General features: G+C 52.3%; 11 protein-coding genes and 1 non-coding gene across 12 annotated transcripts; 6 read left to right on the top strand and 6 right to left on the bottom strand.

The window, feature by feature from the left end:
* Positions 1–30: 30 nt before the first annotated feature.
* J4E92_004905 (uncharacterized protein) lies at positions 31–3,000 on the bottom strand (the record flags this gene model as incomplete). The annotated part of the gene is made up of 3 exons (XM_051496290.1): positions 31–2,504; positions 2,749–2,809; positions 2,857–3,000. 3 exons carry the CDS (start codon positions 2,998–3,000, stop codon positions 31–33), a joined length of 2,679 nt encoding a protein of 892 aa, XP_051353010.1.
* A 202-nt stretch (positions 3,001–3,202) lies between these two features.
* Positions 3,203–5,172, top strand: J4E92_004906 (uncharacterized protein; the record flags this gene model as incomplete). Its single annotated transcript, XM_051496291.1, has 3 exons — positions 3,203–3,619; positions 3,801–4,254; positions 4,304–5,172. 3 exons carry the CDS (start codon positions 3,203–3,205, stop codon positions 5,170–5,172), a joined length of 1,740 nt encoding a protein of 579 aa, XP_051353011.1.
* A 1,914-nt stretch (positions 5,173–7,086) lies between these two features.
* Positions 7,087–9,303, top strand: J4E92_004907 (uncharacterized protein; the record flags this gene model as incomplete). Its single annotated transcript, XM_051496292.1, has 6 exons — positions 7,087–7,522; positions 7,573–7,994; positions 8,048–8,248; positions 8,352–8,478; positions 8,532–8,651; positions 8,702–9,303. 6 exons carry the CDS (start codon positions 7,087–7,089, stop codon positions 9,301–9,303), a joined length of 1,908 nt encoding a protein of 635 aa, XP_051353012.1.
* A 364-nt stretch (positions 9,304–9,667) lies between these two features.
* On the top strand, positions 9,668–9,739 carry J4E92_004908. The gene has a single exon. It is a non-coding gene; the product is annotated as a tRNA-Met (tRNA).
* Positions 9,740–10,551: 812 nt separating this feature from the next.
* On the bottom strand, positions 10,552–12,288 carry J4E92_004909 (uncharacterized protein; the record flags this gene model as incomplete). Its single annotated transcript, XM_051496293.1, has 2 exons — positions 10,552–10,970; positions 11,847–12,288. The coding sequence occupies 2 exons, from the start codon at positions 12,286–12,288 to the stop codon at positions 10,552–10,554; spliced, it is 861 nt and encodes a 286-aa protein (XP_051353013.1).
* An 881-nt stretch (positions 12,289–13,169) lies between these two features.
* Positions 13,170–14,984, bottom strand: J4E92_004910 (uncharacterized protein; the record flags this gene model as incomplete). Its single annotated transcript, XM_051496294.1, has 1 exon — positions 13,170–14,984. The coding sequence occupies one exon, from the start codon at positions 14,982–14,984 to the stop codon at positions 13,170–13,172; it is 1,815 nt and encodes a 604-aa protein (XP_051353014.1).
* Positions 14,985–15,766: 782 nt separating this feature from the next.
* Positions 15,767–16,498, bottom strand: J4E92_004911 (uncharacterized protein; the record flags this gene model as incomplete). The annotated part of the gene is made up of 1 exon (XM_051496295.1): positions 15,767–16,498. The coding sequence occupies one exon, from the start codon at positions 16,496–16,498 to the stop codon at positions 15,767–15,769; it is 732 nt and encodes a 243-aa protein (XP_051353015.1).
* Positions 16,499–17,003: 505 nt separating this feature from the next.
* On the bottom strand, positions 17,004–18,121 carry J4E92_004912 (uncharacterized protein; the record flags this gene model as incomplete). The annotated part of the gene is made up of 3 exons (XM_051496296.1): positions 17,004–17,165; positions 17,220–17,999; positions 18,050–18,121. The coding sequence occupies 3 exons, from the start codon at positions 18,119–18,121 to the stop codon at positions 17,004–17,006; spliced, it is 1,014 nt and encodes a 337-aa protein (XP_051353016.1).
* An 867-nt stretch (positions 18,122–18,988) lies between these two features.
* On the bottom strand, positions 18,989–20,304 carry J4E92_004913 (uncharacterized protein; the record flags this gene model as incomplete). The annotated part of the gene is made up of 2 exons (XM_051496297.1): positions 18,989–20,232; positions 20,301–20,304. The coding sequence occupies 2 exons, from the start codon at positions 20,302–20,304 to the stop codon at positions 18,989–18,991; spliced, it is 1,248 nt and encodes a 415-aa protein (XP_051353017.1).
* Positions 20,305–21,429: 1,125 nt separating this feature from the next.
* Positions 21,430–23,508, top strand: J4E92_004914 (uncharacterized protein; the record flags this gene model as incomplete). Its single annotated transcript, XM_051496298.1, has 2 exons — positions 21,430–21,433; positions 21,536–23,508. The coding sequence occupies 2 exons, from the start codon at positions 21,430–21,432 to the stop codon at positions 23,506–23,508; spliced, it is 1,977 nt and encodes a 658-aa protein (XP_051353018.1).
* A 481-nt stretch (positions 23,509–23,989) lies between these two features.
* On the top strand, positions 23,990–25,355 carry J4E92_004915 (uncharacterized protein; the record flags this gene model as incomplete). The annotated part of the gene is made up of 3 exons (XM_051496299.1): positions 23,990–24,541; positions 24,606–24,945; positions 25,039–25,355. The coding sequence occupies 3 exons, from the start codon at positions 23,990–23,992 to the stop codon at positions 25,353–25,355; spliced, it is 1,209 nt and encodes a 402-aa protein (XP_051353019.1).
* Positions 25,356–25,678: 323 nt separating this feature from the next.
* J4E92_004916 (uncharacterized protein) lies at positions 25,679–27,052 on the top strand (the record flags this gene model as incomplete). Its single annotated transcript, XM_051496300.1, has 1 exon — positions 25,679–27,052. One exon carries the CDS (start codon positions 25,679–25,681, stop codon positions 27,050–27,052), a length of 1,374 nt encoding a protein of 457 aa, XP_051353020.1.
* Positions 27,053–27,127: the final 75 nt, after the last annotated feature.

A 27,127-nucleotide genomic window follows, 5' to 3' on the forward strand; every position in this document is an offset into this window, starting at 1 on the left:
ACTCCATCTCTCTTCACTCCCTCTAACTCTCTAAAACTCCTTCAACGCATCCAAGACATCCTTCTGCCTCTGGCTTCCCATCTTCTCAAACCCATCTACACTCATCACAAACGTGCCTCTCCCGCCTGTCAACGCCCTCAACTGATTCAAATACCCCACCATCTCCTTCAGCGGCACTCTAGCTACAATCTGTCTTTGGCTGTCGCTCAAGCCGCTCCCCACATCACCCGTCCCCGACGCAAAGGGGTCGGGAGGCGTGTAGATCAGGTGTGGGTCGATACGGGGAAGGGCGTCATCAGAAGATGATGAAGACTCCGAGCCGTCGAGTGACAGAATTTGTCCACCGCGTGAGGACGTAATGTCTTGTACTACAGCGCCCATACTACCTTCGTTGACAAAAATCGTCACATTCATAACCGGTTCCATAAGCGTAGCCGGCTGCGCCCCACTCGCGTGCCTCAACCCCGCGCCAACAGCCGCGCGCGCCGCCATCGATATCGCCGTGGACGTTGTCTCGGGGAAGAGGTGCGCACTCGCATCCAGTGTGAGACTAACCCGTGTATTTGCAACGGGAAAGCCGTTGAAAGGGCCGCGGGCGAGGGCCGCGGATGTACCGGCTTGCAGGGCGTGCAGGATACCGGGGAGGGAGAGGTGAGGGGGGATGTGCTGTTTATGAGCCGAAGAGTCGAGGGAAGAGAGCGGGGGGTGGTGGATGTGCAGGTGGTTGTTGTCCGGGAGGGGGTATGTAGTTTCGAATGGGTTTTCGCGCAAGTGTCGTTCGTCGACTTGGTTTTGGATTGGGGAAAGCGGGATTATGTTGCTGTCTTCTACGCTTTCCACAGAAGCGGTTATAGCTGCTCTTGTCTGTTTCCCCGCGACGAGTTTATCCAGCGTGTATGTGTATGGCTCCGTTGGCGTCATCGTGGTGATAGTCTCCCTGTATCCGATTTCTATCTTTCCGATGCGTGCTTTGGCTTTGAAATCGTTGAGTAGTCTGTCTCGTGCGATTTCTAAATGTAAATCGCCCATGCCGGCCAAATGAGTCTGCCCGGATTCCTCGTCGATGGAAAGGTGCAGGCTGGGGTCTTCGCGGAGGAGGATAGCCAGACTTTCTTGGACGTGTTTCTGTTCGCTGAGACTGTTCGGTTCGATGCTGGTAAAGAAGACGGGGGGAGGGACGGCGATGGGGCGGAGTTGCAGCGTGTGAAGACCACCTGGGGGTGTGCCTTTCATTTGGAGGCCGCGGTAGACGATCAACGTGTCTCCGGTTCTTGCGTGCTTGAGACCGGTTATCACGCCGATTTGGCCGGCGGAGATGCTGTCGACTTCTACAGCGTCGTTGGCGTACATTTTGAGCAGGCGAGGTGCGCGCTCCGCGAGGGACAGGTTGGTGTTGTAGAGGGTGGCGCCGCGGTCGATGGAGCCGGAGTAGACGCGGACGTAGACGAGGACGCCGCGTTTGGCGTCGTTGACGACTTTGAAGGCGAGGGCGCAGGCGCTGAGGTTTTTGACTTCTGCGATGGCTAGTTCGCTGTTGTTTTGCTGCTGTTTCTTCGATGGCTTGGTGGTCTTCGTTGGTGCTGCTGCTGCGGCACTGAGAAGGGTTGATAGTGTGCTGCTTTGGTTGGAGATGCTGATCTCAGGATCTGGTCGTTCAAGTGGTGAGGGGAGGAGATCAACGACCGAGTCAAGCAGCGGTTGAACGCCGATGTTGCGGAAAGAGGCGCCAGCGAAGACTGGTATAACTTTCTGTGGTGCCTGCAGTACGACTCGGCGTAATGATTGCATGATCTGGAGTCCAGAGATAGCAAGGTGGTCTTCGTCGTGTTCCAAGAAGTGCTCGACCATGACGTCGTCATGCTCACTCAAGATTTCAACGAGGGCTATCCTCGCCTTCTTGATCTCTTCTGCAAACTTCTCGTCGGTTTTACTCAGATCTTGCAGCCCAAAAGCGTGAATGTTTCTGCCATCGCCACCGGCTTGCCAGAGCATACCGCGTAAGTTGATAGCATCACCAACTCCAACGAAATCGCCGTTGCCATTCTTCCACCACGGAATTTGACAGACGGCTGGCCATCCGTGCAATCTAACGCCTATCTCTTTGACGGTTCGTGAGAACGCAGCGCCCACACGGTCCAGCTTGTTGACAAAAATGATCCTAGGGATATGGTAATGTCCAGCTTGCGTCCATACTTTCTCCGTCTGGGCTTCAACACCGGCAACTCCATCGAGAATACATACTGCCCCATCTAGTACACGAAGCGAGCGCAGCACTTCGAAAGTAAAGTCTGCGTGACCGGGCGTGTCGATGAGATTGATGTTGTGGGATGTTGAAGATCTTAGAACATTGTCGAATGAGGCTGGTAGCTGTGGTGGCGGTGGCGGAGTCTGAGTACTTGGTGGTAGAGGAGGCCAGTGGAATGTGATGGCCGCGGATTGAATGGTGATGCCGCGTGCTCGTTCAGCAGGGAGGAAGTCGGTTACTGTCGAGCCTTCGTCGACGTCTACAAAATGTTAGATACAGAATATGTCTGGTTCCTGAACTCTCCGTTTGATCGACTCAAATGGTATTGGCCAGGCTTGAATGAGGGAGTGGTCGACACAGGTGAAGCACTTGGTCAGAATTCCAAAACGTCTAGAAAAGGAATTGGAATGGAGACAGATAAGGGATAGTGCATGTCTCTGAACTAAAAGCAATTGAAAACGAAAAGAAAGCATAGCGTTTAAAGTGTTACAACGGGTACGTACTTCCTATTCGCCTTGTCACTCCGCTGTAGTAGAGCATACGCTCAGTCGTCGTCGTTTTCCCCTAGGAAGTTGTCAGACCAGGCTCAACTAATCAAAGACAGCACTTACGGCATCGATGTGGGCAATGATGCCAATGTTGCGGGTGGCCTTGGAAAGCAGATCATGGTGTGGTTGCGTCGACAGCAAGCGCCGTGGAGTCTTCACATGGTGTCGCAAGACTCGACGGGTAGACGTAACCCATCCGACCCTCATGCCCAGTACTGCTCAGTGCGATAGATGAGCGAATTGACAGCGTTTGACTGTTTGGCAGTCGCACGTGATGTGAAGGATGTCGACGTTCGCGCCTTGCCTAGCTCGGCTAATTCCAGGGCAGGTCAGGGCATTCGAGCGACATCATCGCATCACTCGACAGCTCGGTGCAGCTGTCCAGAGCTCCAATTCCCCACCACACACCATGGACTACAGCGCCCACGACCCGGACCACCCCGGCGGCCGCGACCCATGGGCATCGTCGCCCCAGGCCAACCGAACGTCGTTTGGCCAGCCGCCGACCAACGACATCCCCTCATCCCCGCTGCCTCCGCAGGCTTCCCCGTACCACGAAGGTGGTGAGCAGTACGGCTACATGGGCGACCAAGATGCGCAAAGCCGGCCCGGCACGGCGCCAGAGAACGGCGATCATCTGCAGCAACCACAGATGCCGGGCCAAGATGCGCCGCGGTCACCCATTGCGCAGCAGGGCCAGCAGCAGCCGCAGCGATACCACGGCAACAGGCCGCAGCGGCAACAGCAACACTACAAGCTCCAGGCCAAGGTCACGGGACTCGAGCGGAATAGCAAGAAGGACCCGATACTGCGATTTGATGTCTACGTACGTCTCCACAACATCGACACGACTGGGCTAGAGGCGCGCGATATAGCGGACATTGAGGCGTGGTGCAAGGTAGACATGTGCTTCTCCGGCATCTCAGTCGGACTGCATAGCTGCACCAATCCTGCCCATACCGCGCACGCCCAGCCCCCATTTCCAACTCCTACTGACCTGTCTCCAGACGAACCTCCCCAAGTTCCGCACCACCCAATTCCGCGATGTCCGACGCCTGCACTCCGAGTTTGTAAAGCTGGGCGAGCATCTCATCTCAGCATGCCCCGAAGCTATTGTGCCTGCAGTACCGCCAGCGACTACTTCGGCAGGCGCAGGCACCGACGAAGACGAGGCACGCCTGAAGACTTCGCTACAACGGTGGCTGAACATTGTATGCAGCAATGACATCCTGATACGCGACGAAGAGATGGTCTTCTTCGTGGAGAGCGACTTTGGCTACAGCCCTGTGGTGCGGAGGAAGCAACCTGCGACTGGCGTGCGCCGCAAGATGATCAAGCAGTTTGCGCCGCCGCCAGACGACACGCCGGAACTTGCTGCGGCACGACCAGTCGTCAAGGCATTCTACCTGGGCACAATGGAGGCGGAGCAGAAGTTAGAAAAGGTCGTGAAGCACAGGAGAAGTAGGCTCTTTCCAGGCACACGTCCTAGTACATGGCTAACAAAATATAGATCTGGGCGTCGCAGAGTCTGACCTCGGTGCCAAGTTCGCAGCGCTACATGTCCAAGAAACACACGTCGGCCTTTCACACGCATACAAGAAGCTCGGGAAGGTCATCCAGGCCACGGGCGACTTCCACGCAGCGCAGGGTACTGCCGAAGCTACAACTCTCGGTGACCCTCTCCAATACCACAGCAGCGACGCCTTTATTGCGAAAGAAACCCTCACAAACCGACATATCCTCCTCCGCGAGCTCCTACAAGCACAATCCGCGACAAAGTCCAAGCTGTCCGCAGCCGATAGGCTCAAGGCCAGCTCGAGCGTTAAGCGGGACAAGGTCGACGAAGCTATCGCAGCCCTAGACGAAGCGAGAAGCCACGAACAATACCTCACGACCAAAGCCCAGCGCGTCACAGCCAACCTCCTACAGGAGCAACGCAAATGGTTCAATAGGACCACACAAGACATGAGGCAAGCGATCCGCGAATACGTCGTGCGAGAAATCGAAGCAGAGCGCCGTACACTTGCGACACTAGAATCGGTACGACCAGACATCCGCGCTATCGACGGTAGTGGTGGCCTCTCCCGGCTGGGTCGCGAAGCACATCCCACTCAGCGCCGTACTCCCATGGCCAGTTCACAAGGACCCAAGGGCGATGCATGGTCCGGCGTACCGCGGCGCCCAGGTGACGGCCTCAATCGTAGCATGAGCGGCAGTATCGTGGCGCCTCTACCCGAGGCCGATGAGAATGAGGAAGAGTCTGTGAATGGGAGGAAACGTGCGACTAGCAAGGCAGGCAGCCAGAAGGGGATTGAAGAGGACGATGATCGCATTGATGCGAAGAATGCGGCGAGCAGACTGGCTACGACGACGTTCTAGGGACATGCTCGTTTGTGGTAGTCGGAGGGTACTGTGCAAGCATTACTTGATCCTTGTATGGCAGTCTATACGTCCCTGCCTCTAATTATTTGTCAGTCTCAAACGGTATTCACTATCGCGTCTGCGACTCGACAGCAGAGGTCGCATTCTCCGCAGAAGATGCTTTAAGCTGGCGTCGAATTAGCGGTAGTAAAACGATCATTTTTCCAATCTCCACCACGAGACCTTTTGCATCCCCATCTTTGATGCCTTCTACATTCTGTTCTTGGCCAGGAATGCAGTCGATCTTTCTGCGTGTCAGCCCCGAGCAACCCGAACCGGTACAATGACTAGACATCTTCCTCCGCAATCCGCTAAAGACGCATCAGGATGGCACTACATTCACTTTTTGATTAATTCCCAGCATGCAGTACACCGGGACCTGCCTCGGCTTCTGACATGCTACTGCGGCAGTGAGATATCCCACAGTCCAGATTGGCGGAAGCGGGAAGTTGAAGGTGGCAGCTGCACACCTGTGCTAACCCAGTGGCAATCGCGGCTTCGATGTAGCATCAGTTGACCTGGGTAGTAATTTATACAGCGTGGCGTCGCATATTGCAAAGTATGGGGCTGCATATTGCGTCTTGACTATCTGGACGCACGGCGGCAGGCTTTCGCGCAGACGCTATTCTAGGCTTGACTAGCCGCGCCGCCTGAACACTCTTCGAGAACTGTGCCACGGCGCCAGCCGTCGTGATCGGTCCTTCGTTGTGACAGTGACAGCTGCTTCCGCGTGCGTCCTGCGGGCCTGGCCGCGCTATCAGCCTCGATCGAAGAGCGATTCGTCGTAGCGCTTTGATATTCCACGTGTTGCAACTGCAGCAACCATGTTTGACTCGTATCAGGCCACCAGAGCTGTAGGAGTCGATACCCCGCATAACACTGCAAACTTATGTCTGGAAGCGAGACAGGGGTTCGGGTTCCCCAAACATTACCCAGTCCGGTATACACGAAGGACGCCATGGTTGCTCAAGTTCAAGTGCAAGCTTTCTTATCGTCTCACGACGAAGTATATCGCTGTGCCACTAGGGCGCAGAGATCCCGAGCAACGGCTAAGTTTCGCTGGGAGAGACCTTGGTGAAGATCACGAAGGGACATCCTTCATGATGAACAATGAACCTCGGTGGTATTGATGCAGAGACTGGAATTAATCCGTAGAGTCATGTGTGATGGTTGTAGTAAAGATCGGCCAGCTCATCCGACACCAGGCAGCAGGTACACTATTGAGGTAAAAACACCGAATAGACCACGACTCCGCAGAACCCAAGAGTGCCAATATCCAGCCGGCTGGATGGGAGCAGGGTGAGCAGCCACCATCTGACCGTAAGCGAGACGTCAACCGCCAACAGCTCCGTGCGGCCCTGCGTTCCGGGTAAAGTGTTGTGCAACTTCAACCTGATCACGCATCATGTGGTTCTTACTGGGCTTTCCCATCTGCGAATAGGAAGAACAAAAGGTACGAATTACCGGAAATACCTGTCCTCGATTGGCTTCCCTGGAACCACCAACCCTATTACTCCACACAGTCTATGGACGCCATGGACCGGGATGTCAGAAGGCGAACGTCCAGTTTGGTCAGGCCTCGAAGGAGTGATCATACCCGCAGCCACTGGCGATGTCTAGAGCCTCGGAGACAGCCATGGCAAGCACTCATAATCTAGCGGAGCCCACGTCCCCTGCAGACGCTTTTGGCTGTCTCATCTCCCTACATTGACGATCTGCTTGTTCAGTCTTGCGATCGCACGTACTCTCACTGCAAACGACGTTCACGCTCCGCTTTCATCACCCCGGATCGACACACATCCCGGCATCTCCATCCCCACGCGTCCGCATCCCACATTGGCCACAGCCGACTGTCGCAAATCCAACACAGCCATGCCGAAGGTGTTCAGATATCTGAAAACGGCCCTTGCGCCAAACATCGGAAACGCACAACCACGGGAGTCTGTCGACAACAGTAATGCGTCGCGCAAAGCATCCTTCACATCTTCGGCCGACGATGCATGGCTGCCAGACTTTGATCCGCTTACGATTTCGGCCTTTGAGCTTTCTGAACTCATGAATGCACAAGCTCTCACGAGTGTACAGATTGTGCGGTTGTATTTGAAGGAAATTGAACAGCACAACAGAAGAGGAAGACAGTTACGTGCATTGATTTCGGTCGCGCCAAAGCATGAAGTGATCAAGATGGCTAGGAAGCTGGATGATGAGCGGGCAAGAGGCAAGATAAGAGGCCCATTACATGGTATCCCGATAGTGTTGAAAGACAATATCATGACCGATGAGAAGCTAGGCATGGATACCACAGTTGGTAGGTGGATAGTTAACTTGGATCCAGGCCAGTGACTTACTGCTGTGCAGGATCGTACGCTTTCGTAGGATGCATACCCAAGAAAAGCGCAACAATTGTCGAAAGACTGATCAAACGCGGCATGATCATCATCGGAAAATCGAACCTGACTGAATTCTGCGGTCTCAAGAACCCTTCTATGCCTCCTGGATGGTCAGCAGTCGGTGGACAGTGTCAGTCGCCGTATGTCTCAAGACACATCGCGAAAAGAAAGCTACACTGGGAGCTTTCCGCACCGGGAGGATCATCAACTGGATCTGCAGTCGCAGTAGCCTCAGGTTTCAGCACCCTGGCCATCGGAACAGACACCATCGGATCGTTAATCACGCCCGCAAACCGAGCCGCGCTCTACGCTCTGAAACCAACAGCTGGGCAGATACCAATGGACGGCATCTTCAACCTGAGCAAGACATTCGACGCCGTCGGAGGCATGGTAAGCACACGCGGATGCGTCAGCTCGTACTCCACGCACTGACGGCACCATAGGCCAAATCAGCAAAAGACCTCGTAGCGCTAATGGACGCCATGATGGTTCCCACCAACCGCGAAGAACACGCAAGCAGTCCACACAGATCGTTCAAGATCAAGCCGGATTTCGGGACGCTCCGCATCGGTATCTGCGAGCCGAGTATTTGGAAGGCGTGGCGTAAAAGCGGGCGGATCAATGCTGACGCCGAGCGATTCATGGTGAGTTAGCGCTTACCTCCCTCTGCGTGTGGAAGTATAGAACGCACGTTTTGGTGGCAGGGGTTGGTGTTGTGTTGGACCATGCAGTGCTGACATGGTGCAGACGCAGAAATACGATATGATTGTTCAGAGCATGATCGAGATGGGTGTTGATGTCGTGTATCCGGTGGAGTTGCCGAACCAATCGAGTTTGACGATTGATGGCAAGAACTGCTTTGAGCCTGTTGTTTGTTAGTATATTCCTCTATAGCGCTGGGTGTATACTGATACTGATATCACGCAGACTCCGAGTTCAAAGATTGTCTAGCAGAGTTCATCCGCGACTTCAAAGTCACAAAGATGCACTCGCTGGCCGAAATTATCAACTTCAACCTCGACCACCCCGAACTCTGCCTCCCACCCAGTACGTCCCTCTAACCCACAAAGCTCCCCCCTCTTACTAACAACCCCCAGCCTGCCCCGACCAAAACGACCTAATGGCCGCCCTCCAATCCACAACCAAACGCGAAGAAGTAAACGCCGCACGCCAACACCTCCAAACCGCCGGCGGCCCCGAAGGCCTCGACTACCTCTTCACAACCCTCTCCCTCGACCTCATCGTCGCCCCCGGCGACGCCCCCCTTTCCGCCCTCGCAGCCGCAGCCGGCTACCCCACCGCCGCCTGTCCCTTATCCGCGCTCAAACTAAACGGCCAACCCTTCGGCATAACCCTCGCCTCACGCCCACACACCGAACACACCCTCCTCCACTTCCTGACCGCCTACGAAAACATCTTTCCGCCCCGCGCGCTCCCCATGCCGTTGAGTTCGGTGCCGCTCCAGGATCCGCACCCGGAGCCGTTGCCTGATCAGCCTATTGTCGATTTGATATTGCATGAGTGGGATACGAGGCGCTTTAGCTGTAGTGCGGATGCGTTGGCGGATTGGCTTAATGCGAGATGGCGGAAGAGTGGGTATGAGTTGAGTGCGGAGACGGTTTGTGAGGTGCTGAGGAGTAATGGGCGGATTGCGTTTAGGGGGCTGGGGGATGATGCTGAGGGCGCGTTTTCGAGGTGAGGGGGTTGTGTGTATGATTATAGTTAGGTCACGATTATGAGTGTATTTTGGTGTAAGGTCTTTGGTGTAAGGCTCGGTTATGTAGTTAGCGCGGCGTCCGGTGGGTTGGGCTTTGTGGTTTTGTTGGTACCTAGGTAGGGTTTAGTTGGGGTGTTGGGTGTTAGCAAGGGATCTCCACAACCAGTCGCTTCTTTGTGAGTCAGAGCAGAATCTTCACGCTACGTTCCACAGCTAGCTTGACCTCCCACACAAAAGTTTTGAGAATTGATTGTGACGATGCAGTGCATTGTGAGCCCGTCAGTAATTTGCCTACGGATATATTGCATCAAATCTGCAATTCTTCCATCAACCAATCAACCACAAAAGCTGCTTGGCGCAGCGGAAGCGCGCCGGGCTCATAACCCGGAGGACCTCGGATCGAAACCGAGAGCAGCTAAGATTGATTCTTTCTTTTTTGCCATTTTTTGCACTGCGTAGCTATCAATTCACTCCATCTCACACATGCGATCTTCTCTCCATTGACATTCTTTTTGCGTTAATTTCGCGCGCAGAAATCTAGATGCTACCTAGATGTTATGCGTTCTGTGATGAGATCTAGGCACAGAAGGCTGAATTGTACAATCCGTTACTCGCCTGTCGCGCTTCCGCTGTGCTAAGCAGCTTCTGAACACGCAAGCATAGTCGAAGATACAGGCATAGGTGGCCGCTGAGACCCTTGCGGATGAACACCTCCTCGACATGTATACACTCCTTCCAATGAAGCGAAGGCATCGACTCGCCCCAAAAGACGTTTAACAAGAAAGGCGAGTTCAGACGACATCTAACATCCCTTCGCTAGCAAGCTTCAAGTATGGTACTCCTATTCGTTGCCCTGCCCAGAGGTCCTCGCGCGGCCCATCTTCCATTGTTGTGGCCCTCACCCAATCCTGTCGCGTACCACTAGCCTACGGCATCGCCACCCTGTTAAGATGAGATCAAAGAACCTGTTGTGCGAAGATATTACCTTTTTACACGTTGTGTGCATGACCAAAACCTATCGTCGAGGTATACGCTGCAATCACGGTAGCTGTACGCAGTGTTAAAATATGGCTTGGGGATATTCGTTAATTTCTACGCCTTTAGGCATTCTTGCGAAGAATGGTAACATATCTCTGTAGGAGTTCTTGATATTTTGTACAGCTATTGAACAAATACATATATGCTGCAAATTGATAGTGTCTAGATAATTTACGGTACTAGACGAAGACCTCATGTAACTGTAACACTTCTTCGCGGGAATTGCGAGAAGAAGGTGTGCGCTTCCTCTTCAGTCTTGAAGAAACCGTCGACCAGACCGATGCGGCGGTAATTAAAGCCTCCGTCTTCTACTGGTACTAGAACGATGCCACGAAAGTGCCAGGTAGGAAGCTCATTCCGCCATGTACATATAGGCATGCAGAAGGCTTGTTTCACCATGTCGTCCTGGGTATCGTAGATGATCTCGGTGTCGTGATAGACCGAGTCATCAGTCTCAATAACGAGAGGTTTTTCGAGCGCTGAACTCGGATCAAGATATTGGAAGTGGGCCAGGAAATTATTGTTGTCCAGAATGCCCTTTTTCCCTGTTGTGACGATGGTGACCCAGGGACCTCTCAGCTCGAGCTGTCCGCCAGTGACTTCGCCCGTATCTAAATCATTCAGACAATGCGTTATCGCCATGAAATCCGCATCGCTGATATAGTATGTCAATCTGTCCCTCTTTGGCAAATTAGGGTAAATTATCGCTCCATCAACTGACATTGGAGACCAAGAAGGAGCCCGATAAACAGCTGGTCTCCTACCAAATCCTCTCATTCGCCAGCACAACCCAAAGCGAATATCTTTGTCCCAGAGGCCAGCAAGATATGTATGGTATTTACCAGGTCGGCGAGTGTTCAACGCTGATCTCATGTCATTTGCCAAACCAGATATAGCCACAAGCTTGTCAGACGCATAAGTGAGTTGGCAGGTACTGTATATGCGCAGTGTATCATACCACTCCCTGAGAAGGTCCTCATAAGGGTCTCTGCCGTGGCGAAATTGTATGTCACCAATGAACAGTTTCCATAGTCTTGTTCGTCCGCCTTCCAATACATGACTCTGTTTACCAACATCCAAAGACTCCGGGGTTTTGTCAGATGCGCGTTGTTCGCGACACTCCCAGAAGACTTGATGTGACCCAAAGTGTAAGACACGGGGTGATAAGAGACGTTCTTGAAGACACCAGCCACGCTCCATCGTGACGTTGCCCATCTGGAAAGACTCTGCCTCCTTCCTTTTTTCATCACGATGTACAAAAGGCACGGGATTGTCGCACGATGTGTATGCGATATTGACGATAGTTGGCTGGACTCTGACAGGGTCTCGTGCGTAGAACAGACCAGGATTGTCGTGAGTCCCCGCAATAGCTGAAATGGCAAGGTAGGAGTTGCGGTAGATAGCTTGCATTGTAGAAGCTTCGGCTCGCCAATCGTGTAACAGGTCCTGTATAATACAGATTGCATCAATCCATATATATCGGATACCTAGCCATGATGTGACATCAATGGCATCGACATATGTTTTTGGAAGGGAACTGAGTGGCAATCCAGTGCGCATCGTATCGAATGTAGACTCCAAAAGACGGGTCTCGCCTTTTGTCTTCATGACACCCCAGCGATACGACAGCGCAGTGTATCTTGAGGCGCAAGGCACCTCTTCTCGTAAAACCAGGCGACATGTAGTGGGGTTACCAACATCGTTGATCTCAAGCAATCTCGTAGGCAAGAAAGCAGAGTCACTGGCTTGTCCGCAGTATATATGGTTCGCGAGACAATTCTTATCCCATTCGTTGATCAGCTTCCGAGTGCACTGGCCACCGGTGTTGTTGTCCAGCTCGAGGGCTAACTTGTTGCGTTTCTGCACAACTTCGAGGGGCTTAAGACATGCTGACATCCTAGAATACCCTTCGCTGCTTATCAGATCCATTTTTAGCACTTTTTTGTCGACCGAAACTTTAAATGTCGTGAAATATCCATCGTCGGCTGATGTAACTTGATGCCCATCGTATCTGAAGACAGCAGAGAATCTGAAGTAAGCACAGACTAGGCACTGCTGTTCCATAGACTGTATCAATGAATCCCGTGTACGGTGATGCCCAAACTCATAATTTTCGATGTCGAACAGGGTGCAGCGTTCTCTGAACTGGGTGCCCCGAGAGCTGTCATCTTCTACTGGTAAGACTCGAAGGCGCGGCGTGACAGTGGGGTCGTGCATCCCCTCCAGACATCGCTTGCAAACATCGCAAATCATCCTGACAACGGTCGTCGCGAGCGCGGATTGAGTCCTGAAAGGGGGTATCGATATAGGGCGTTCGAGGGTCTTTTGTTGTGCTCCGGGCTCGCCGTGAAGTGGGTGCGAGCTTGAGAATCATGGGCACAACTTCGCCAGGAACGTAGATGAACGACTTAGCTGATGTGTTACAGGTGGATGGTGACGTGGCGGTACATGTAGGTGTGCGGCACAGTAAAAGGATAAGAGAAGTGCGTAGGACCCGGGGACACATGTGCGGGGTCGTAGATGCCTGCACCCTCAGCCCCTCCCACGCGACTTCCTTGTACGACCTGACCAGTCGTTTTAACATGGATCTGGTACTGTTATCTATCCGAGTAGTACAATTGCCTGTAGAGGAGATGCTTCTTTGTAGATACAGTCTGGGATTACATAATTTTTAGGTGCGCAAAACCTTTCCTCAATCATCACCATCATAAAAACGCATAGTCATCAAGCATGTATCAATGATGATTTGCAGATCAAACGTTTATTATCATCATATATATACATCATCAAAGATGGAAAGAGACCAACCCCTACTTGTTAAGCCTCTTAGCCCTCTCCGGATCCCTCCACCAAGCACATTGCTCCATCCTAATAGCCGTGCCTTCATCCTCCATCATCGAGCCACCCTCAGTTGGAGGGTTAATCACAAGCTGTCTACCGCCAGTGCCCTCATACTGCTCCCACTTGGGACTGTATCCCAAACTGTATGTGTTCGGGTCGCCACTGACAACGAAGCTGGCCCAGTAGGCACTGTACATGTCGGCAATCTCAGGGTACTGTGTGTTCGCCTGTCCGTTGAAGTACGAGGAGTCACTGGCGTGCGGGACACCCAGGTATGTCGGCGCCCAGTTTGGTGTGTTGAAGCGCGCTTTGTACACGGGAGCGGAGGTGGAGGCCATGACGGACGCGGTGTCTTGAACAGGGCAGATGTAGGAGTAGTCGCCGTAAGCTGCGGATACGCGGGCGAATTGGTCTGAGACGTAGCCCAAGGTACCCTGCTGGGGCTTGATGTCTGGGTACAAGGTCTCGAGATCGGCGAGATCTTCCGGTGTTAGGCCTGGAGTGAGGGTCTTCCAGAAGTTGAGGAACTCGGCGTTGGTACGGAGGTCTTGGGGCGCGAAGCCTGTGCCTTCGTCGGTCACAGATGAGATGAGCATTGGGATGTTGAAGAACGTGCCGTCTTCGCCGGAAGTTGAACCACGCTTCTCAAGGAGGGGACCAGGAGAGACGGGTTGCCATGGCCATGTGATGTTGTAGTTGTGGGCGTTGTATAGAGAAGAAGACATGAATTGAATGTCATCGGCCTCTGCGGCGCGGAGACAGTCCAGAGCGGCTGAGCTGGGCGACTCTGGGCAGTTTAGGTAGTCCATGATGTCTGCGACTTGCTTTTGGTAGAGAGGGTAGTCGACACCTGGGAATGCGCGAGCGGTCGGTGAACCTGAAGACAAGATAGCCTTGCTGAACAAAGGCTTTCCGGCATCCTCTGCGTAGTTGTGGAAAAGGTGGATACCAACAGAGTGGCCGCCAGCACTTTGACCAGCGAGCGTGATTTGGTCTTTGTCGCCTCCAAAGTCGCCGATGTACTTCTGCAAGAACTCCAATGCCATCTTCTGATCGCGGATACCCAGATTGAGAAGACCTTCCTCTTGCATGAACTTCGCTGGTAAGCTGCCGAGCGCACCCAGGCGGTACTGGACGGTGACAACCATAACAGGCTCAGGGCTCTGCTCCACGAATAGTGGACCGTCGAAGCTGCGGTGGGAGCCCGAGACAAACGAGCCACCGTGCAAGAAGACCATGGAGGGGAGTTTTTGGTCCATAGCGATACCCGAAGGTCGGTATACGTTGATGGTGAGGCAAGCTTCCGACTGCCCAAGGGAACCGTACATGTTCTGGAAGCAAGCCGGTCCAATTGAAGTCGCATCCTTTGTGCCATCGAATGGTTCGGGCCATGTTACTGGCATGAACCTTCCGTGACCAACAGGCTGCGAAGAGTACTCAACATTCATCCACGCATCCACTGGCCGACTCAAAGTCTCCGTCTTCTTCAGGTTCATGAGAAGCTGTGTTCCTTGGAAAGACCCATATTCCGGCAAGGTGACGAGAAGAGAACCGTCTGGTGTCTCATAACTCGGAGGGTCCGGTCGTTGGGGTGTACCAGGCTGGTATGGCCTGGCCTGGCTGAAAGCGCCAAAGTACCAGAATAACAAAGCAGTGCTACCGGAGAAAATCATGATGATGGCTAGCCTTCTCTTCCACCATCGCGGGGAGAAATGGGTTGCTTTCATAGTATTTTCTTGCTCCCGTACTTCTGCCGATGGCGGTGCAGGGAGTCGGTCCGCCATGGGTGCCGACTGGCGCTATCGGCAACGGATAGCGGAGAGACTGCGGGGATGCAGGCGATGTGACTATTGCTACGGATAATCTCGCATGCGCTTATTCGTGTTGGCGCTAGCTTGCGGTCGTGATGGGTACAACGTTGGTGTTGAAGGGTGAGAACGGCACGTGGCTGGCGAATAATGACGTTGCCGAGCCACGATAGGGCACTACCGAGTCAAGATATCGGTTGTGCAAGGGTGTCCGGAGCCATGTTGTGAACTTGCATCTTCACTTGCCTCCGAAGCTTACCCCCATAAAGATTACTTTCCCTCTCCAAGGCGCTTGAGTAAAGGTCCGTGGAGGCAATTTTCTCTCATCGCCCGCTCACCGGACGCAGCTGGGCATCCATGATGATTACGTCCCTGTATTAGTACGGCACGGCTGCAGAACAGAGCTGCAGAACAGAACTGCATCGCGCAGGAAGATCGCACAGAGACCCTATCCTCCAAGTCTACTTTTGGCATGATCAGCACAGTTCTATTGGAAAAAGCTTTTTGGTTTACAGCGAAGCAATGGATTGTGGCGTCCGGAGGAGGAGAAAGCATCTGCACCCCGCAAGCTAACGCAGACTAATCACAATGTTGGAGGCCTCGCGCGGCAAATTATCTGGGTCCGAAAAGCAACAAGCGCCAAGGCTGCGCTTTGCATTGATATCTTCCTTGTTGAATCCAGAACAAAAGTTGGAGTACTTCTAGCGTCCCCCACCTCCAGTGTCAATGCACACAACCACACAATCTCCCATCTCTGCCTACTTTCCCTGCTCTGCGGCCTCCTTTTCCACGGCATCCGCCATGTCGGCCAACGTGTCGAACTTCCAGTTATATACAGGATCATCGCGGTTTCCCATGACCGCGCCCGGCCTGTAAATCCATGAACTCTTGATTCCCATGTCCTTTGCTGGGTGGTGGTCGTGATATTGAGATTGCGCCGTTTGCAGCACCTCGTGCTTCTCGACTCCGAATTGCTCCTTCACTTTGGCCAGCATGTATTCGAAATTCCTCAGGTCGGGCTTGTAAGATCCGATGTCTTGGGCGGTGTAGACGGCGTCGAACTTGTATCCCTTGAGCCCGTTCGCATTTCCGATCTTGAATGAATCATGGTCGACGTTGGAAAGAACGACAAGCTTGAAGTACTTGGACAACCTCTCCAAAGCAGATGGTATATCAGCGAATCCAGGCCAGTGTCCGATACTCGCTCCAAATGCTTTGTTCTCTTCTTCACTGGGCTTCTCCAAACCAAGTTTCTCACACAACTCAGGAAGCACCATGGCGAGTACCTCTGAGTACTTGAGGTGGCCGTGTTCGCTCTCAACCCTGGCCTCGATCTTGTGCATGACTTGCATAATGTGCTTGCGATCCATGTTCTCTTGACCAGACTTCTTAAGATGGGGCTGGAGGGCGGTCAAAGCGCCCGCCTCCCAGTCTATCAGGGTGCCATACACATCGAAAGAGAGGAGCTTGAAGTCGGTAAGCTTGGACATGATGGTGTTTGGTGTGTTGTGGAAAGATAAAATTGTGTTTGGGTTTGAGACACTTGAGACAACTGAGATTTGTAATGATGGTTTTGAAAGCGATGTTGGCGATTATATACCGCATCATGACTGTACAGTTGAAGTTGCCCAGAGCCTCTTGGAACCCCACTTGGTACTATGACGTTAGCGGGGCACCACAACACGCCCTTCAAACTACATGCTGGGGTTGCGACGATCAAGACTGTGATAGCAGCTTATAGGTCTTGATCTAGACGCTGCATACGCTTTGTAGTGGGATATGACCTTGCTTTGGGGTTGAATTTCGGGTTATGTAACGCGTCATACACATAGCTGGCGCGTGAGTCGCGTTTAGTTCGTCTCCCTTCCATGGAACTTGAGTATGCGGCATCGTTCATTAGACGCAAGTGTGATAAACTGTGGAGCGTATCTAACAAGCACCTGAGTCATAATCGGACATTATCCATCCAGAATCGGACCGCTATTTACCCTCGGTCTACGCAGTGTTGACAACTTCAGTTTTCATCTCGTATGGCAAGCTATCAATCTTCGACTCCAGGACTTCCTTGGTTAGCCTCCACAAGTTTCTCTGCAACTTCTCATCCCTGGCCTGCTTGGACGCTTCTTGGACCTTCTTATCAGGAACGATGTAGGAGTTCTGTTGGCAATTAGCTTGAGTTTCTGATGAAGAGGACTTCCAGAGTCGACTTACTTGAATCTGCTCCTTCGGAACATCGGGCGACGCTGCGGCAAACAAGGCTGGGCGACACCCCTCCGCTACTGGGTCTTTCATGAACGGTCGCACGGCTTTGACCCCAATCTTTCCAGCAGTGCCATAGGCCTCGATTGCTTGATCTTGCTGATCCGTTATCACGCCACCAGGGTGCGTCGCGTTGATCCACGGTAAGCCCGTGCTCTCTGTGACTTGACCGAACTCTCCAGCCTTGATACGGAGGTACAGCTCGCGAAGAAAGAGGATCTGCGCTAGCTTGGTGCGGTTATAGAGCTTCATTGCACCGATGTCTTGGTTGATCTCTTGGATGGACTCAAACTTCATGCTCGAGTCGGCTCCCCTGTGTAGGTCGGAAGATTGGTGTACAATGCGCGAGTCGGGTGTCTTCTGCAGTATAGGCAATAGCATGAGCGTGAGGTGGGCCTGCGAGAAGATGTTGACCTGCATGTGGCTATCCAGACCATCCCGAGTCTCGTTGTATACGCCAACGCCCAAACCCGCATTGCAGACCAAAGCATCAAGCCTGTCCAGCTCTTTTGCCAGCGACTTGGCTACTTCGTCGACTTGTTTGAAGTCTTCGAGATTGCACTTGCGCCATTCCACTTTGCTTATGTCACCCCATTCCTTGAGCGCTTCTTGAGCTTCGTCGGCGTGTTGCTCTTTGTTCGAAAGGAGGTAGATTTTCGCGGGGTTGTGCTGGAGGAGGTGCGCGACGATGCCGTATCCGATTCCAGCGGAGCCGCCTGTTACGACATAGATCTGAAAGATGCATTAGAAACCTGCACATGTAGAGGGAGGGATAAGCTTACCTTTCCGCTGAGGTCGGGGATGTCTGTGTTGGGATCGAAGGCGCTGCCGATGGCTTTCTTGATGGTGTCCATGATGCTTCAGGTTCAGCTGGTTGCTCAATACCTTACTTGTTCTTCTTATTTGTATGGTAGACGGTTGTTCCAATCCAGGCGAGACCTAAGGATATATCACGTTGCCCCAGAACGCGTCGCGCATCGTGTCGTCATAATGAAATGGGGTAGGCTGCACCTCTCAGCCAGTAGCTACGGCGTGTGCATGTCGCGTCAGTAGACTCAAATATGAAATCAGTCGGTCGAGCCAAGAGTGATCAATGACCGCTCTTCACATGTGGCTGCGTGGACATGGAGGGCGAAGAAGTGTTGGTAAGAGACATCAGCCCTGGAGGGTTGAGACGCGCTCCGCGGTCGATACGGATCCTAGTGGCACTGACATAAAGTGCCACAAGGTCTTTCTCACATATTACACCAACATCAAGATAGCTGCTGCTCTGAACAGGATCAATGCGATATGCATTTATATTCGCCGAAATAGTTGAGGACGTAGTGGTGATGTTAATACTGAGAGAAGACTTTGTGTGAGGAGGCGGAGATGGCAGGCGCGTTGTGAGCCTGATGGCTGGCAGCCCCGCACAGCTACCCGCATCATCGCGCGTTTCTCCTCTTCCTTCGCTATACCCTCCAACCAGACTTGTCAATGCACCATCCTTCGCATACCGTCTATATGATGCGTATACACTCTCCAAGGAACTTTATCCAGTCTTTGTGGCAAATCCACCACAAGGCTGAAGCAGAAGAAGAGCACCTCGGATCCACCACTACATCTTTTCTTTCGCAACTGATTGCGCAAGACCATATTCGACGCTGAACTACGGCTTTGACCAGTCATCTTTCATGGCTTTTCTCAAGCTTAGTTGGAGCAGTATGTTGAATTGAAGCCAGCTAATTGCTAACACTACACAGTATCTTTGGCCCTAGCTCAAGCTTATTCGCAGCTTCCCAGCTATCCCAAGGGCCTTCTCGCCGCCGAGATTGGCGTAAAAGAGTGATGATGCGCTGAACCAAGATAGGGTCCTCGCAGAATGTCGCTGTAAAAAACAGCGAAGGAATCGTGTCGCTATCCAGCGTGAACATTGGCCGTCCCAACCACGATGCCTCCATACTATACAAATGCCCCGCCATGTCCAGGAGCTCATAGTTGAGCCTCGATAACTCTTCGTCGTTGTCTTCAGTCTCTGGAAGTAGGATTATTTCCAGTGCGCATCTGCGAAGCATGAGGACAAGTAGTTCGCGCTGAACTTCCTTCGGTAAACTCCGTGAGTCGGCCAAAGCTGAGACGAGGAGGTCGAACTTCTTCTTCCAACGCTCGAAAGATGCGGTGAGCTCTATCGTTTCGTTATCTAGACCACGATCTATCGTAGTCTCTTCATCTCCATCACAACCAGGATCGGTATTGAACAGCCTGATTTCTAGGTCCCATAAGGCCTCTTTGCATTCTGGGACGCTTGAAAATGGTGTACGCTCTTCGTCAATTTCGATCAATGGCGTGGCGTATGGTGTCATGTCGGAGATGACGTCTTCGTCGTCGACGAGCATGGCTGCGTCCACACCGAAGCGAAGTAACACGGTCCCGATCTCCTGCATCAGCTGTTTTGAGTCGTTTGAAGCGGCCGACAGGTTGCATGTTTCCAACAGACGTGCGCCGGCCCGCATGTGACGAATGCCCTCGTCAAAGCGACCGAGCAAGTTCTCCAAGCACACAAAGAGTAAACAGCAGGTCAGAATCGTGACCTCAGCATTAACGGTTGTTGACGTCTGAGAATCCTTGATGCTCACTAAGTCTCCAATGGCTTTGTTATAATGCTGTGTGGCGATGACTTCCAGACGGGCCATCGACTCGTTTGTATCATCCAGAAGAGGCGCTGAAAGCTTTTGGAGGTAGAGCTGATGGGCTGCACCGAGCGCAACCACTGCATGTCGTACCGCAGGCTCGTTATGGCTCATTGGAAGCACTCTTCGGGACCAGAAGTCTTTCGGAGTGGCGAGACGGACGAAATCGACGATGGTGATGGAGCAGAAATGGTAGAAGAAGAGCCGTTCGCGCGCGCTACCGAAAAGGCCAAAGCCAGATCCGACGTCTGGGGATATGCTACGCGTCTGACGACGAGCGACGGTACACTTGCTTGCTGCAGAGGCTTGGATGGCTTTCTCTCCAGTAGGTGATTGCTTCTTTTGAGGTGGCAGTGGCGCATACCCATCACACTTCACTTGGCCCTCTCTACATCGACGGCAGGTTGGTTTCTCTTCGTCACATTTCTTTCGGCGTATTCTGTAGATCAACACGCGGCATGTCAGTATGTTGAGCCTGATATGTTGGGCGATCGTGGATACCACGCTGTTTCCAAACACAGTTGCGGAACACAAAATCCTGGTATGAAGAAAGAGGTGGTGCACTGGGGAGATAACGCCCAAACACACTTACTTGCTGCGAAAGCACATTAGCAAAAGCTCCGTTGTGTCGACCACCCAAATTGTCGCGCGCAGAAAGGTCATCTTCGGTGTATAACACGGTGTTTCTTAAGGATCGCAGGTACAGAGGCGATAGAGTGGGAAGAGGGAACGAAAGAAGATGAGGCAGCTGCACTTCACCACGATTCTGGAGAACGTACCATGTATTACATCCTGTGCGAACTTTGGGAGAGAAGGTGCGCACTCGAGGGCCCTTTGTCAATACCGGCAGATCCATGATCATGTTATTGGCTGTGGCGTATGTCGGGTACTTCACCTTATAAATACGAGTTCACCCACAAACTCAAAATGGTTGAGGCGGTGCTATTTTTCAAAGAAGCCACAGTCGAAGTAAGGGCTGAGGACGCGCAATTGTTAGGAAGAAGAACAAGGAGATGGGAGTCCCGATCATGCGTTCTAGTTCATCTTATCGGCCCGACACGACGACCGTGATTGGCTCCAGCGTATAATCCGCCGGTCGGAAACGCCAATTTGACTGTCATCACCTCCGTCTCCACTGCGACAACACCTGGGCATCCACAACATCCACTGATCTCGTTAACAAGCTACTGGAGTCGACTCATTTCGGGTAACGTTGTGCAAGCTATACGCCGGCTGTATGATGCCTATCTACAGAGAACACAGCCTCCCGAGGTCTTGTCGACGGAACGCCCTTTTCGGAAACGTCATGGCAACAAGATTGGCATCGGCTGGTGACGTCCTCGCTATCGGGAAGCTGTATATAGAGGCAACGTTTAACTGAGTGGAAGATCATCTCGTTCTATATCTAAGATTCGCTCCAGAACGGCCATCCTATAAACACCCGGTGAAGCGTCGGGAACAGTTTACATCCATCGTTCCGAGCAAGCTTCAAGATGCGTTCTCAAGCGCTTCTTGCTCTCTCAGGCCTCTGTAAGTATCAGACCAAGCTTACCCATTACTCAATCGTTTTTCAGATGGACAAAAGCTAATTCAAATCAGGCCTTGCGTGTCCCGCCTTTGCCGGAGTCGTCTCGCGTGGATCAGACGCATCAATCGATCTAACACCAACCAATGCATCTACAACCAGCAAGGTCAAGGCCGATATCCGAGCTGATACCAATCGAGACGGCACGGTCGACATCACAGACGTGGGAGACTGCGAGGACTGCGACGGCAAGACCGAGTGGACTGCCGACTATGGCGCCATCTTTCTCCCCAACATTGGAGACACGAACAAGCGTTGCTCTAACGCCCTCCTCAATGGTCCTTCGGTCAGCAACGAGCGAATTGATGCTTGCAACGATGCTTCTGACAATGTCATGCGCTCCGAGCAATATCTCGCTCCGCTCCGCACAGTTCCACTGCCTGAGCTTCCCGATGACGCTCATGGTCGCATCTACATCAAAGATCCCGTGCAGCGCAAGTATGTCCGCATCTTCCACAAGGCGAGCGAAAACAGCACCTGGAGCTATGTCGACGGCAATTCCACTTTCAGCGCAGCCGCTCTGCGTGAGGGTCTTGTCCTCGGTGTTGACGGACGCGACACCCGTCGACCCAATGGCTGGGACGGCCGCGTTACTATTAGCTTCGATGTCGAGAGCTCGATAGGTGCCTCTTCTGATGATGTCATGCTTCGCGCTGCACCTGTCCTCACCCATACTCATCTCGACCCTGTGCAGCAGGTCATTGCTGTCAAAGGTAATGAGACCGGCAATCCATGGATCCTTCGCTTCACCGACGCCCTTCAAACAGCCGTCAACGAGTCTGGCCTCGAAGAGGAACTTTACCTCTTCTCCGGAAGCGATGATATCTGGGCGCAGGACTTCATGGAGCCTGGCTTCGCTTCGATGCCCGGTCCCGACGGACCCATCACCCTGCGTATCATGATCCGTTCTCCCCAGGACGAGCGTGTTGCCGGCAGACAGCTCTTCGAATACTACCGCGACACTGGTATCGGCGCTGTTCAGCAGCTCGGTGGTGCCCGCGATGAGATTAACTCCGGTGGTAATATCGAGACTATTCCTCCCTACGAGTTTAATGGCACTGCTTGGCCTGCCGGTCGTCTGATTCTTGGCAACCATGGCGAGCAGAAACACTTCATGCTTCCCTTCTTCCAAGCTCAAGAGACACAAGATCCCCTTCTTCTCGATACAGACTGGCTGGTCATCGGCCACGTTGACGAATTTATCCAGTTCATCCCTGTCGATTCACCTCGTGGTTGGGCCGTTATGGTCACCGATCCCATGATGGGCGTCGAAATGCTCCAGCAGCTAAAGGACAGCGGACACGGCTCAGAGCACGCCTTTTCGCGCAAGAACGATAGCCAATCATTCGACAACTGCACTTCCGATTTCGCCTGTGCTGCTATTCCCGTTCCGCCAATCACTATCAATGAGTTGCTTGCCAATGAGGACCTCATGTCTGTGCAGAAGCGCTGCGCCGAGCGTATCGAGGGTAATCTACAGATCCTCAAGGAAGCAACAGGAGTTACTGACGACGAGATTATTCGCCTCCCTGAGATGTTCAACGGAAATCCTTTCGGCGACCTTTCCGCAATCCTTTCCGGTAATGCGACAAGTGGCTCGACATTTGGCGGAAACTCTTCCGATAACGCGACAAATGAGCTGAAGGTCGGTGCGCTCTTCCCCGGTGTTATCAACGGCATTGTCTTGACCGACTTTGACACATACATTGCCCCCAACCCCTGGGGCCCCGTTGTGGACGGAACGGATGTTCTTGCCGAGAAGCTCAAGTCGCTGTACGCCAGTGTGGGTATGGATGTCATCTACATCGACGACTGGAACACACATCACAACTTCGGCGGCGAGGTTCACTGCGGTACCAATACTGTACGCGATATGGATAACGAGTGGTACTCGTCATGGGCGTCGGATGATTGTGATGATGAAGGTGGAGATGACGATGACGATGACGATGACGATGACGAGGAAGGCGATGGCGAGAATTACTAGGCTTAACTATGTCGTGCAGATACCGGCCATGACCTATGTTGCATTCATCTGCTCGTAACCAAATCAGCAACTCCTTTCACCATCTTTGTCTACGTTTCTACTTAAAAACTATCTCGAAGGCTGCAACGACATCTCGTCTACCCAGAGAGATCCATTCGCACATGCACGTGTATCTAGGTAGCATTCGTCTTTGGGGTACTCGGATCAAAAACGCCGGTTGAGGAAGTAAATCCACACGGTGTGAGATATAGTGACTCTCGGTAGCTACAACGTTTCATTTCGTTCGTGTATCAAATTTCCGACAGGGAATAAAAAAGCTTCTGCTCTTTCGCACTGGTCGACCTTTCATTGCTACCAACGGAAAAAGCCCGGACCTGTGTGGCCTTTACGCGCCAGCTACTTAAATATGTACCCAGGGAGCTCCACTTTGGAAACGATTTAACTCTCGCAAATACCTCCACCAGGGTTAGATTCTACCCTGATGATCTCAAAGCTCTTGGCGCTCGGTGCTGTTCTTCTCGCCTCTGCCACCGCTGACGTCTTCGACTCGTCTTACTCCAATGTCTCCAGCGCTGCTATCGACGAAGACAGGATCGAAACCGCCGTATTAGTTGACACCGAGACGACAGAACCCGCCGATGACGTTCTATGGAATGCTGCCTTAACCAAAGGCCGGATGTTGATACTAGCCACGAGCTTGAACCTTCCAGAGGCTATTAAACTCTATTTACCAATGGAAACTCCCTGGGATGGAACCCTCAAACGCGAACTAGCACTTTGGGGCTACTCGGAACCTGACTACCCGGAAGTCGAAGACTCTGACGAAAACTGTGTCATGGGGAAAGAAAACCACGGCCTTCAAGATATGCTGAAAGAGCTACATGCAGATGATAGAGATTCACGTGATGGAGGGGATAACATCTGCCACACAATCCAACATCAAGACGGGCCTACCTTGGAGAAAGATGAGAACGGTGAAGTACCAGAAGATCCTAGGGAACAATACTACAAACTTGAAGGGCGCAGATACAGGGTATGTGAGCACATAGAAATCGATATGGCTAAAACTTGACGCAATGCAGCTGACATTGCTCTAGGTTACCGGCGCGGATTCCACCATTGGAATAAATCCAAAGGCTGGTATCATCTTCTTTCTGACTCGTGAGAGCCCCGCGTACGCGGCGAGAAAGCTATGGAATGTACCCTCCGTCAAGCCGGACGAAATGCCTGCCCTCAAAAGCAGCTCGGATATTGCCTGGGGTCTCTGGAATAGGCATTGCAAAGACAGCCTGTCCAACATCAACTACTTCTTCACGGTGGCAGTTGCGAACCCGGAAACGCGTAAGATCATCAGTAGAGCTATGGGACAAAGTGTTGTGCCGAATGCGCCAGGATACACCTTTAGAGCTGGGAATGAGAACTTCATCGCTCTGCTGGGTATGTATACGATTGTAGCTTTCTCTGATATGTTCACCAGAAGCTCTCGAATTCTCAACAGTTACAGGATATGCACTAACTACCAGTCTCTAGGATCGCCGAACCTTGTCGCAGCAATGTTCTTCCTCCTCCAACACAAGACTCAGTTTGGCCACAATCGATGGGTTACTGAGATCCGTGTTTTCATACCGAATGGGGATTTCAATAAGGTTTCGATGCTTGTTAAGGTTGAGCGAGCGCCCCCGACAGAACCTCCCGAGCCTATTGAAGATCCAGATTGCGCGGAGAAAAGGTCGTTGAAAAGTGCGCCAGTCTCACCGCTGAACATCGATAGTTGGAAGGGTGGCAAACGTGCAAATTCGACCTTCGAGGAGGTGAATCTGGTTAGAAGACATATCATATGGGCTTAGACTCGGTCACAAGCGATAGACATAGGCTTTACATGGTGAGTTCAAATTAGATGCTTTAACGACTCCATTGGTGGAGCATCTCGTACAAGAAAAGAACTGAACATCTATATCCTGAAAGTCCACATTACCTCAGGATTTTATTCACTTATCTCGTACACTAATGTAGTCGGCAGAACATGTTTCCACATCTCAATCCTTGTACTTTCACAACATAGCCATTGCGCATTGTTGGCACACGAGCTCCTACTCTGGACAGTTAAGTGATTGCTCGCTTCCTTTTCACCCACCACACCACTTTGTCGATCGCGCATCGCCAGGCCAGGATGCCTACAGAATACGGCGACGAAACAGTTGCTGAGCTCGAATGGCTCCCGCCGAAACAAGAGTATATTGCCAGTCTACGCTCAGTCGCACCTCCAGCGGACGAGCCGACGTGTGCTATATGTCGTGGTGAGTGGGAATATCCAGCCCAGGAAGTCGTCGAGCCAAGCCCTCATTGCTCTCGACATCCTCTTCACAAAGACTGTCTTCTCATAACATTTGCAACGGAAGACGGAGAGGAGGTCAGCAATCTGTGTCCATTTTGCCGTCGTGAGCTCTTCGAGAAGATCACACAGCCGCCTGCGAAGCCCCCGAATAACCCGAACAGTACCTACCAGCAAACTACCCAACTCTATGATAACCTTGTGGTACTTCACATGCAGATTGAATACAACGACGACAAGACCGAAGATCCACGGCTGCTGTATCCTTCTGGCCCGACTATTGAGGACGCCTTGCAGAAAGACGGTTTCTGGTCTGCTCTTCCCCGTTTCTTGGACGAATGGTACCACCGCAATGCATCTCAGATTATCGAGCAGACAAAAAGCTATAAGAAACCACTGTCGATCGTAGATGCGGGTCGCGCAGTGTTTACTGAGCTTTTTGGTTATGCCGAACCACCGTCTCGCAAGATTACAGGTCTCACAGACGAAGGTCGCGCAGCTATCACTGCGCTCTTTGTGCACGAACCTGACAAGTCAGAGTTATGTCTGAAGACAACAGCGCTACTGGATCATCAACAAGGCGAAATTGCAATGCAATGTATCCGCGCCGCCCTCACGTACTACGACCAGTCTGCCTTCCCCCAACACGTCGAGGATCTGCAGGGCAAAACTCGTTGGCTCATTGCCTACCATGTCCTTACTTCTCTATTAACAGCACGCAGACGTCCCGATGAGGACGTGTGGTATCGAGGAACAAACATACCCCGCTGGCTCCAGCTGGTCCGTTTCCGTAAGATGCTGCACCGAGGAATCAACCAATGGGCCTCACCGACCTTCTTCGCCAGCCAACCCCCACTCGAGCTGAATTTTCCTTACGGTCACCTTATGGGTGTTACCGAGGGATTCGGCGAGCATGACTTATTGGAAATACAGTATTTCCGGCCCACCGATGTAGAGCCGTATCGAACTCGTATTGGACCCATCGATCGTGGTCATAAGATGATCATAAAGGAGGACACCTCGGTGTGCCCTTTAGATCCCAATCTCAAAAACGGTACTATCTTTCAATTTCTGAAGGACGGAACCTTGACAGTTCGGGAACTCTGTCCTGCCTTCCTTCATGACATTTCCTGCAACCGTGAGGAAGGTTTTTTCGATCTCGTTCACGCGAATGGGAGTATTCTGAGGATTATGCGTAGGGTTATCCCGTAGGGGCACCAGGGGTGGCTGGGACTCGTGTTGCATTTTGCTACATACATACAACTAATTGTTAACAACTAGATAGCT

The sequence above is a fragment of the Alternaria infectoria genome (assembly GCF_024043175.1).
Source record: "Alternaria infectoria strain BMP 0036 chromosome Unknown scaffold_7, whole genome shotgun sequence".
Lineage (NCBI taxonomy): Eukaryota > Fungi > Ascomycota > Dothideomycetes > Pleosporales > Pleosporaceae > Alternaria > Alternaria infectoria.